The sequence below is a fragment of the Cetorhinus maximus genome, chromosome 22, assembly GCF_964194155.1.
Source record: "Cetorhinus maximus chromosome 22, sCetMax3.hap1.1, whole genome shotgun sequence".
Taxonomy (NCBI): Eukaryota; Metazoa; Chordata; class Chondrichthyes; order Lamniformes; family Cetorhinidae; genus Cetorhinus; species Cetorhinus maximus.
The window spans coordinates 57,625,443-57,637,610 of record NC_135900.1 but is presented as its reverse complement, the minus strand read 5'-3'; the positions used below and the strand labels follow the sequence as shown (position 1 = coordinate 57,637,610).

At 42.1% G+C, this 12,168-nt stretch overlaps 1 protein-coding gene across 3 annotated transcripts in view; it reads left to right on the top strand.

Annotated features, from left to right (window-relative positions):
* The window catches only part of cadps2 (Ca++-dependent secretion activator 2), a 782,646-nt gene that overhangs the window by 273,497 nt on the left and 496,981 nt on the right, over positions 1-12,168 (top strand). For all 3 annotated transcript variants that reach the window (XM_078568371.1, XM_078568372.1, XM_078568373.1), the window contains exon 3: positions 2,052-2,384. In XM_078568371.1, coding sequence (XP_078424497.1) covers positions 2,052-2,384 — 333 coding nt within the window. The remainder of the gene's footprint in view (positions 1-2,051; positions 2,385-12,168) is intronic.

Below are 12,168 nucleotides of genomic sequence, written 5' to 3'. Positions count from 1 at the left end.
ACCAAGATAAGTACATGAGGGAGAAAGTTAATATGTTGGTAGGGTAAAGTAAGGTGGGTAGAGGCTGAGGTGAGGCATGAGCAGCAGAACAGACCTGGTAGGCTGAATGGTCTGTTTCTGTGCCGTATATTTCTGTGTAATGCTATGAACAAATGAATTAATAACTATATTATAACACATTTGCAGTAGAAATTATTCTTCCTGGCTCCTTAAAGGGAACGATCATAAAAGATTGCATTCACTACACTAAATAGCTATTTGTTTGAGTTAACATTGACCTATGGGGAATTGTATTATTCATATATTTCTCAGCACTGCAGAGCCAGTGTGACATGACTCTTGGAAATTGCAAGTGAATTCAGCTCAATTCAAGTACATGTGTACTCCACAACAATTGTCAATTTGAGTTACTGATATCTAGTTAGTTATGAATCCGATTTATCACATGCATTACTTTTCCATTTCTTCAGTTATTTGTCTTTATGAATGTGGCCTGAATCTTTCCCCCTCTCCCTTCACCTCCACCCTCTGTGCAAGTTATAGTTCAAACACCAGGTTGAACCATTCCATACGCTTGTCGTGAGCTAAATTGGGATCTAGGGCGGAATCTTCTGGGCCTGCCAGCATCGGGAAATCAATTTGGCGTGAGACCAAAAATCACTTTCCTGACGGCGGGATGAACTTTAGCAATTATGTACTCGGGATTTTAAAGGCAGGTGGAGCATCCAGACAAACAATGTCATTAACATGTCATGCATGCTCACTAAAACGCCAGCTTGCCAGAATCCAAGTTCCCCACCAGCCAGAAATTAGAGCGTTCACAGTTATGACTGTATATAAGTGGCGTGCATCTGGCAAGGTAGACTTCTTCCATGATTAATGGTGAGTGGCCGCTGCATTTTCCTCTTTGAGGAGAGCCTGTAAATGCCAGCCTTTGTTTGAGACCAGGTGATGGCAGTGCAAGTTGCGTGGAGGATGACCGAGGGAGGAAGGGTTAGCGGGGAAGTGTGGAGCAGTGGCTATGCAAAGGTGGAAGGGAAGGTGCAGGCTGTCTGGCCGCCCTTTAAATATGGCTCCCGGACCTTCGGCCCATGAGGGCGGGGACAGTGACTTCCTGCCCACCCCCGCCACGAGAATCGTACTTCTCGTGGATGCATACGTAATGAGCTGAACAGCACATGATTGTGCATGGCTGACCATCACACCACGCCTCCCCCCCTCCCCCCTCCCTCCAAAATCACTCCTACTTCCACTCCCACCACTTAAACTCCAGATTCCAGCCATAAATTTAAAATTAAAATTAATTGGAACTGGTTTTTAATTTTTTTTATGCATACATTGTGACTGGGTTTAAAGGGATAGCGACCAGGCAAAAGCTAGATAAAAAGTTCAAGGCAAAATACTGCAGATGCGGGAAATCTGAAACAAAAACAAAAAATGCTGGAAAAACTCAGCAGGTCTGCCTAAGGGGGTTGGGACAGGGAAAGCTGGCCTTCTATCCTGTTTCACCTGTCCCATTCCCCCAAAACAGTATATATTTCACCACATTTTTACTTCTCTTTAGTTCTGAAGAAGAGTCATACGGACTCGAAACGTTAACTCCGTCCTTCTCTTCACAGATGCTGTCAGACCTGCTGAATTTTTCCAGTGCTTTGCGTAGATAAAAAGTTCAGTTATTTCCACAGGCCTTCCCCATACCTTATTAACATCCTAGCTACTTCCCTTGTTCTTTTAAAATCCTCATTAAGATCTTTGTTTTCGTTTTCTGCTTTTCTAATTTTTGTGTGGACCATTCAACCCATTAACTCCTTTTACAATTGGAAGATTTAAAGTCCTTACACTGTTTTGGAGTTGGGTACTATTTAGAGGCATTTCAGTTTTTCGGCTGACAAAAGGCCCATATCTGAAATTTTAACCTGCTTTATTTCTCTTCACACATGATGATGGACCTGCTGTGCATTTCCACCATTTTCTGCTGGTTGCTGTGTGTTTATTCTAAGTCATGTGCTGCTGAAATTTAATGCAGAGAATTCCTTTTTTTCCCGAACCAGAGTTTTCTCAAAAGCGACCGTGTGGCCAGGATGGTTCACAGTGGAGGGTGCTCTGCAAACGACTTTCGAGATGTCTTTAAAAAGAACATTGAAAAGCGGGTCCGCAGCTTGCCAGAGATCGATGGCCTTAGCAAGGAGACCGTGCTCAGCTCCTGGATGGCCAAGTTTGATGCTATTTACAGAGGGGAGGAAGACCTGCGCAGTAAGCCTGCCCGGATGGCCTTGAGTGCAGTGTCAGAGCTCATTCTTAGTAAGGAGCAACTGTATGAGATGTTCCAACAGATCCTTGGGATTAAGAAAATTGAACATCAATTACTTTATAATGCTTGCCAGGTAAGCTGCTAAACCAGATTTTCATATCGAGCTTAAAAAGCATGGCGGTTACCTTATTTTAAAGCAATGTAGCCCAGTTTACATGCACCATCTATTATAGTGATGGTAGATATGCTGTTATGGTAGGTAGACTGGGTTATATAGTTCATTAAAGTTAAAGTTCATGCCAGTGCACTCCAATTGTATAATACCACTTTCTTTTGATCATGGTTAAAATATAAAAAGGACTTACAATTAGACTTATATTTAAAAAGCGCCTTTCACAACCTCATACCAACCACCAGTGCTTCACAAAATACAATCGTGACCATGCTTCAAAGTGCTGCCCAATTTCTGCATAGCAAGATCCCGCAAAAAGCAATGAGATAAATGATGAATCAATCAATTTAAGTGATGTTGGTCAAGGGATAAATGTAGGCCAGGTCAGAGGGTGAAGCACTCTGCTCTTCTCTGAGATAGTGCCATGCGATCCTTTATGCCCACCTGAGAGGGCAGAGGGGACCTTGGCTTATCATCTCATCCAATAGGAAGGACCTCAAACAGGTGACTTCAAATGGAAGGTTCACATCACCCTGCACTACAGTGTATCTGCCTGCCAGCAGAGTCCAGTCTCCCCTGGGTCGGGCTGCAGCAGTCTGAGCGTGGGACTAGCAGATCAGCTGTGTTAGCATTTGCTGAAGGATTCCTTGAGTGTGCACAATGCACTGGTTTAACAGTAACTCCTGTTGCTGTTGCACTCTTCAGAGGAACTGGTGCTTTTAACATCGGGACTGGTCGACAGGTTAGCAGGTCAGGGACTCCAGTGGGCGGTAGCAAGTGGTGAGATGCCGATTGAGGCAAGGAGAACAGCACGTCCCGGCTAGAAGTTTCCTTTAAAACAATGCTTTCTGGATTTTATTTTCAATTATTTGGAGATACTTTAGTGCACTAATGACCTACCGCCTTGACGTTTCTGTGAGGAGAGGTAGGCATGCAAAAAATTGACATTGAGGCCCGGAACTCCGGCTTTGAATACTGGGTCAGGTTACAACGCCCTGGAAATCTGCAATCTTTGGTTTTTTTCCAAAGTGATTTTATTTGCCAGCAGGTGAATCTCACAGCAATCTGTCATGGGCGACAGACTGCTGGAGATTGAACCGCATGGTTTGAAATGCTGTGCTTATGTATCATGTGAGCGCCCTAACTCTGCCAGTGCAAATTAATCCTGGACCAGGTATTGTTATCACTTGTCAGGCTGAGGGCAGCAGTTCCAGCGCCAAATGACGGGCAGTTTTTTGCTGTGCTGCGGGTTCCTGCCAATTGGACACTGAATTCAGATTTCCCAAACTCATTTTATCTAGGATCCTTTGTTGTGGGGAGATGCTACTTGTGCTGGTTCCAGAAAAAACAGGCAGGAAAACTAAAGTCCAAGCTGCTTGTCAGGTGGGTGGGATGATTAGTAGGAGTCAGACGTGTAAGTCCATCACTGCAAGCCAGTATAATGGCTAATATTGGACTCATTCAGTGAGATACTTAAAGTTGTTCTCACGAGGGTCCTGGACAACCATATATGCGGGCAGTGTTGTCAGCTGCAGCAGCTCGAGCTCTGGGTTTCAGAACTTGAGCAGCAGCTGATGTCACTGTGGCACATCCGGGAGGTTGAGAGCTTTGCGACAGGACGTTTATAGGTGCGGTCACCCCGCAGCCATAGGGTATGCAGGGAGAGAGGAAATGGCTGACCACCAGACAATCAAGAAGAAATAGGCAGGTGGTGCAAGAGTTCCCTGTGTGCATCTCACCCTCTAACCATATGATGGTTCATCTGGGGAGTGCAGCCAGAGCCAAGTCTATAGCACCATGGGTGGCTTAGCTGTGCAGGAGGGAATGAAGAAGATTGGAAGTGCAATAGTGATACGAGATTCAAATGTTAGGGGAACAGACAGGGGTTTCTGCAGCCACAGACATGAACCCAGGATGGTGTGTTGTCTCCCTTGTGCCAGGTCACTGAACAGCTGCACAGCACCTGGAGGAAGCAGGGTGAACAGTCAGTGCTCATGGTCTACCTTGGTACCGATGACATAGGTAGAAAGAGGAATGTGATTCTGCAGTCCAGAATTTGAGGAGCTGGGTAGGTAATTAGCCAGCAGAAATCCAAAGTAGTAATCTCCGGATTACTCCCAGTACCACGCACAAACATGAATAGAAATAGGATAGAGTAGAAGAATGTGTGGCTGGAGAGGTGGTGCAGGAGTGAGGGCTTTAGATTCCTGGGACATTGGGATCAGTTCTGGGGAGATGGGACCTATACAGGCTGAATGTGTTACACCTAAACGGAGCTGGGACTGAGTTCCTTGTGGGTCCATTTGCTAGTGCTGCTGGGGCGGGTTTAAACTAACTTGGCAGGGGTGTGGGAATCAGGAGGTAATACTAAATAGGAATACCAAGGTGCATGGAATATTGAGAGAGACATATGGTACTAGATGAGGAAATAGGAAGGTATTAGGTGGATTCAGCATAAGAGGGAATAAAGTCTAAATCAAAGCTATCCAATGTGCTCAGCAACTTGTATTGAAAAATACAAGGAAATTAATTACTTAAATAACATCTGAATTTATTCAGTTCTTTCATTTAGACCCAAAAATCGTCCCTTCCTCCGATCTCCAATCTTTCTCCTGCCACTCCCTCTGCTCTCCAAACTCTTTCCCCTGCCACCCCAACCGATCTCCAGCCTCTTAGCCCTGCTCCCTCCAAATTCTACCTCTCCCTCCCCCCAACCAGTCTCCAATCTCTTACCCCCCTCTCCCTCCAATCTCTTCCGCCCACCCCCTCTCAAGTCTCCAATCTCTATCCCCCTTCCCCACCCCTACCCCCCACCTTCCCATTGGAGAGGGAGTTGGGAGAGAGAGAGGAGGAGGGGAGTGGTGGGAGAGAAACATTTCCCCAGGGGTGGGGTGGTGCACGGTGGTGGGGAAAACTGCTTTAGGGGGAGGGGTGATAGTACAGGGGGCACTGGCAGGGTTATGCTGCACTATAAGTTATGAAGAAAAACACAGAACTAGTTAAAACTCATGTTAAAACCTGATTTGTCTAAAGTTAGCTCAGTTTTAGGATGCTTGAAGCTATAGAAATTCAGAAATATGGAAAATAAACTGGTTGTTTTTGGTGTCTGAATGCTTAAGCGATATTGCTAATCGCAAATGTTTGAGCAGTGCAGTTTGGGGCAATTGATGACATTGTCAGTTACATTACTTGCAATGTTAAATGGTAGCTAAATGATCGTTTTTGCATGTAATTGATGTCCAACAAGTGCAAATGAATGCTGTTGAATGCAAATGATGTCAAAGTTAGCAGGTAAGGTAATTTTTCAACCTCCCTTAGACTCAGGGGAATGCCAGAGGACTGGAGAATTACAAATGTTACACTTTTGCTTAAAAAAGGATGTAAAGATAAGCCCAGCAAATATAGTCAGTTTAACCTTGATGGTGGGGAAGCTTTTAGAAATGATAATATAGGACAAAATTAATAGCCACTTGGGCAAATATAGGTTAATTAAAGAAAGGTAGCTTAGATTTGTTAAGGGCAAATCATGCCCTTGAGTTTTTTGAAGAGGTCACAAAGAGGGTTGTTGAGGGTTATGCTATTAATGTGGTGGACATGAACTTCCAAAAGCATTTGATAAAGTGCCATACAGCAGATTTGTGAGCAAAGTTAGAGCTGGAGGCATAAAGGGGACAGAAGCAACATGGATACAAAATTGGCTGAGTGACAAGAAACAGAGTAATGATGGACAGTTTCTCAGACTGAAGGAATGTTTATAGTGGAGTCCCCCAGGGATCAGTGTGAGGAACCCTGCTCTTCCTGATATATATTAAAGACCAAGACCTTGTTTTACAGGGTAAAATTTGAGGATGATACGAAACTTGGAAGTATTGTGGCTCATGAGGAGGACAGAGTAGAACTTCAAAAAGACATAGACAGGTTGGTGGAGTGGGTAGACAAGTGCAGATGACACTTAATGCAGAGATGTGTGAAGTGATTCATTTTGGTAGGAAGAATGCAGAGAGACAATACAAAGTAAAGGGTACAGTTCTAAAGGGGTGCAGGACCAGAGGGACCTGGATGTTTGTGTGCAAAAGTCATTGAAGCTGGCAGGACTGGTTGAGAGCACGAACAATAAAATGTACAACATCCTGGCCTTTATCAATAGGAGCATCGAGTACAAAAGCAAGGAAGTTGTGTTAAATTTGTATAAAACAGTGGTTCGGCCTAAACTGGAGTAATGCTTCCATTCAGGGCACCGTGCTTTCGGAAGATGTGAAGGTATTAGAGAGAGTGCAGAAAAGATTCACAAGAATGGTTCCAGGGATGAGGAACTTCAGTTATGTAGAAAGATTGGAGAAGTTGTGACTATTCATCTTGGAGAAGAGGTTATGAGGAGATTTGACAGAGGTATTCAAAATCATGAGGGATCTGGACGAAGCTGTTCCCATTGGTGGAAGGATCGAGAATAGGAGGGCACAGATTTAAAGTAATTGGCAAAAGATGCAATGGCGACATGAAAAATGTTTTAATTCAGCAAATGGTTATGATCTGGAATGCACTGCCTGAGAGTGTGGTGGAGGCAGGGTCAATTGAAGCTTTCAAAAGGGAATTACCTGAAAAAGAAATATTTGCAGGGCGATGGGGAAGGCAAGGGAGTGGCACTAGGTGAATTGCTCCTTCAGAGGGCCAGTACAGGCACAGCAGACTGAATGGTCTCATTCTATGATTGTATAGTTCTACAAGTAATAGTTGTGCTCTTTGGGTACCGTTTCATGCTAACAATGCTGAACAGTGCATTTTGGGAAATCACACAGCCCCTGACCATGATTTTCAATCCATTAAGATTGAACCTCGTTCTCTGCTCCAGACTTTGCACATTTCTTCTTCCTTCCCACTTTGTCTTCCCTGTAATCATTTTGTATATATTTCTGAATAGTATCCTTTTTAAAATTTTTCTCGCTGAATTCCATCCTGCCTTTTCCTCTCTCCTCTTTCCATCCCTTCGATTTCCCAGCAGCTATAAAGCAAGTATTCATCTGGGCACCCTTTTGTAGGAACCATGGGTTGCAATGAAGAGTGCAATGAAGATTCATATCAGTGCAGGTGGAGTGCTAAAATACCAGAGGTGTCATCTTTCCCTTGGGACATTACACCAAGGGATTAAAATCCTATCATGGTATTTGAAAACAGCAGGAAATGTTCCCATGTCCTGGTTAATTTCTTCAATGGACACTAACAAAAAAATCAATTAATCAGTCATTCATCATCCCTTGATGCTGTTTTGAATCTTGTTGTGCACAAACTCATCATGTTGCCCACATAACAACAATGACTGCTTGGGATTTGGAAAGGTGCTACAGGTGAAGCAGAAGATAGTGGGGAATTGAATTTTATTCATGAGGATTGTGAAAGATTTTCACAAGGTAAATAAGGAAAGTTTGATTTCACCACTAAGCTGGGACATAACTCACTGTTATTCCTTGAAATAACATCATTGGAGCAGTACTTTCTGTTACAAATGGCAGTTTGGCAGAGACTAGAGCCTCTCTTAAAAGGAATCAGCTAAGTATTTCAAAAATAAGAATATAAAAGTTATGGTGAAAGGGATTAGAATAGATAGCTCGAGTTGGAAAAACTCACACTCCACTGGTTCAATGAGACAAAAGGTTTCCTTCTTTGCTGTAATTTCTATGATTGCCTGGGTAATATATTTTGTAAACATTTCCTTTTAGCTTCCTTCTCTTGTTCTCTCTGTCAAAGTGTTATTAATTGAACATTAATTATCAACATTGCTGATGAACTGGCTATATAATGATGTCTTAATGAATGAGCACTTACTTCAGCTATTCTTACCTTTCTGCATGAATTTATTGATTACAGCTTAATTTCTTTCTAATTAAAATAGTTTCTGTTCTGTCATCTACAGGCCACCTAGTTAATTTATATCAATTAAGTTTTCATCTTGCAAATCTTGCTTGTAAGTGGATATCCCAATTAAGTGATCCACAAAGACATTTTAAGTGTCAAACCAGAGAACAATTAAACTGCCACCAACATTGTGGAATTGCTTCTAGCGACAGTGCTTCTGCAATAAGATCCAGGCATTATGTTGAGAATTCACCTTATTTTCACTGAAGAGGTTTGAATGGGAACTGCAACAACAGCTTGCATTTATATGTCAAAAATCACAGATGGTCCCCTTATTTAAGGAAGGATGTCAATGCATTGGAAGCAGTTCAGAGAAGGTTTACCAGACTGGTACCTGGAATGAGCGGGTTGTCTTATGAGGAAAGGTTGGACAGGCTAGGCTCATATCTGCTGGAGTTTAGAAGAGTAAGAAGTGATCTGATTGAAACATGTAAGATCCTGAGGGGTCTTGACAGGATGGATGTGGAGAGGATGTTTCCTCTTGAGGGAGAATCTAGAAATAGGGGTCACTGTTTAAAAATAAGGGGTCACCCATGTAAAACAGAGATGAGACAAATTTTTTTCTCTGAGGGTCATGAGTCTTTGGAACTCACTTCCTGAAAAGGTGGTGGAAGCAGAGCCATGAATATTTTTAAGGCAGCAGTGGATAGATTCTTGATAAGCAAGGGGGTGATAGGTTATTAGGGGTAGTTGGAGGTGCAGATTTGAGGCTACTATCAGATTAGCCATGATCTTATTAAATGGCGGAGCAGGCTCGAGGGGCTGAATGGCCTACTGTTGCTCTTCGTTCGCATGTTTACAGGTGTTTCATAGTTTGGAGTCAGGCCCATGTGAAAATTGGAGAGGAGGATTTGGGGGATGTGGATAAAGGCACAGTCAAAGAAGCTTTTTAAAGGTGGATGGAGTGAAGCAAGATGGAGAACTTTAGGAAGACAATTTTTGCCAGTCTGGAAAGAACAGGGAATGAGGAACACTCAATCGGTCCTGACATCACAGACTTTGAAACGTTAACTCCTTTTCCCTCCATGTATGCTACCTGACTTGCTGAGTATTTGCAGCATTTTCTGTTTTTATTCCAGATTTCCAGCATCCACAGGATTCTGCTTTCCGCTTAGTTTACATGTCTGTTTAGGTTCAATGGTTACATTCTACCCTCTGAGTCAGTAGGTTTTGGGTTTAAGCCTCAGTCTATAGATTTTAGCACAGAATTGAGTTTAACATGTCAGTGCAGTACTGAGTGAAGTACAGCACTTTCAGTGGTGCTATCTTTTGGATGAGGCATCAAATCAAGGCTCTAAATCCCCTTTCAGGTAGACATTAGAGAGGTTGCAGAAAAGATTTACAAGAATGGTTCCAGGAATGAGGGGATTCAGTTAGAAGGATAGATTGGAGAAACTGGGATTGTTAGTCTTAGAGAAGAGAAGATTGAGAGAAGATTTGATAGTTATTAAAAATCGTGAGGGGTCTAGACAGAGTAGTTGGGGAGAAAATGTTCTCACTTGCAGAAGGATCAGGAACTACAGGATTCCGATTTAAGGCGAATAGCAAAATTACCAAAAACAACATGAAATCAAATGTCTTTATGCAGTGAGTGGTTAGGATCTGGAATGCACTGCACGAGAGTGTGGCAGAGGCAGATTTAATTGTGGCTTTCAAAAGGGGATTGGATAATTATTGAAGAGAAAAAAATTGCAGGGCTATGGGGAAAGGGTGAGGGAGTGGGACTTATAGGTGGAAGCAGAGTTCTTGAATATTTTTATGTCAGAGATGAATAGTTTCTTGATAAGCAAGGGGGTGATAGGTTATCTCTCGTAGAGAGCTGGCATGGATACGATGGGCCAAATGGCTTCCTCCTTCTTTGCTGTAACCATTCTATGATTCTACTCGGGATTCCATGGTGCCATTTGAAGAAGACATTTATCCCTCAATGAATACCAATAAAACAGATTGCCTACTCACTTATTGCATTACTGTTAATACAATCTTGCTGTGCAAATTAGCCACCACATGTGCCTACATTACAACAGTAGTTCCACTACAAAAGTAATTTATTGGCTGCGCAGTGCTTGGAACATCTGGGGACATAGAATGTGCTTGATAAATGCAAGTTCTTTTTCCTTTCTATCTTTTTTGTTTGAATTCTTTTTTTTTATTTTGAATATATCAAGTCCTCCAGGTTTGATCATTCTCAAACAATTGAAAGTTGTTCAGGTTAAAGTGTGAAGTAAAATTAGCTACACTGCCAATAGTGTCTATAATTATTGCTACTAATGAGCAAAATTGCTATTTGAGACTATTGATGCTGATCATCTCTAATGGGTGAAAAGTTGCCTGAATCACCTCTGATTGCCTTTCTAAGAGACTTTTGCAAGGGTCATAAAATGTCAGACACACTGGGCTGTAAGTACTGTTGGGTTTCAACAGATGAACTAGAGGAAGCAGCAATTACTTTGGCAAGAATCTGTCTCTAACTCTGATTTCTTAGACCCAATAATTGGCAGTGTGACTATATTCTAATTAATGTCATATTACCAGCAGGTAGCATGATTTATATTGAATCTCTTTTTAAATTGTTAATTTGAAAATGGATCACCTGACAAATATTTTTACATGATAGATGCAAATGATTTATTCATCTTTTGTGCATAGTGCTTGAAAGACATTCTAATGTAGTTTTTAGTTATTTAAAATAGTAAATTACTATGCCAACGATATGATGTGTGTTTAAGATATTCAATTCATTCTGTGCATATAGTCAAATTGGGAATAACCCCAGTTCATTTATCTTTTTAGTTAGCTAATGCATCTCTGTGTGATACAGAAAGAGTATTTGAAAATGAGAGAAAGAAGAAAAAAAGACTGTCTTTTAAAATGTGTGCACCAGCTTTAAGATGGGAATAGCCCCAGGTCTAGACATTGGCTGTTGGCGCTACTGTTTGTCATAGTTGTGATGCATGGTTCCACAGTACTGACAGCCTCAGGCACTGTGCCCTTGTGCCCTATATTTCATTTGTGAATCTAAACAAAAAGGGTGTGGGGGCCAATTTTACTGCAGTGAACATTGTAGCTGAATCACAAACAGTTCTTAACAGATATCCATGTACATAGTTGTGGCCAGAGGCAGTATTTAGTAGACATGAACATGAACTCAGGCTGATTTTTCTTTTCTCCTCTTTGGCCTGTGAATGTCAGGCAGAGATTAAATATCTCAGCACAGTTCAGGAGCTTAGCCGGTGATTATCCTGGTTTGTATGGCTCTGTTACACACTGGTTGATACATTCATCTGCCCATTGAGCTATTGAAATGTTGTTTGCGTGAATGCCTAAATGACAGTAGTCAAACATCCTGAATTCTTGAAAACTCGCCCACAATTTTGAGTAGAACTGAGTTGCTATTCAAACGTTGATGATGGCTACTTTACATGTCTTGTTTGATAATTTCCTCCCTCACCCATTTATCATAACACTTTGCTTTTTTGTTCATTGACCTTAAGTCCATAAGAAGCTTGTGGGTTGATCTAAATGGTAAAATTTTTGTGTTATGGCATATGTGAACAAAAATCAAATTAAATGGTATGCAACATGCTCATCTGATGCAGCTGATTTATTTGTGTGATTCTTAACATGGGTGCCTTCTCATGCTGATTGTAGCATTCACTGGAGGTATTCTATAGGCCTCCAAGTAATTAGAGAGAGAGAGAGAGAGAGGAGCAAATCACAGATGTGCCAGACACAGAGGGCTGAAGGTGCACTGGGAGGTGGGAAAGCAGACAAAATGGCACAGGAAGGCATTGGGTGGCATGTCCGACATTGTCCAGCTGCTGTACCATTATGG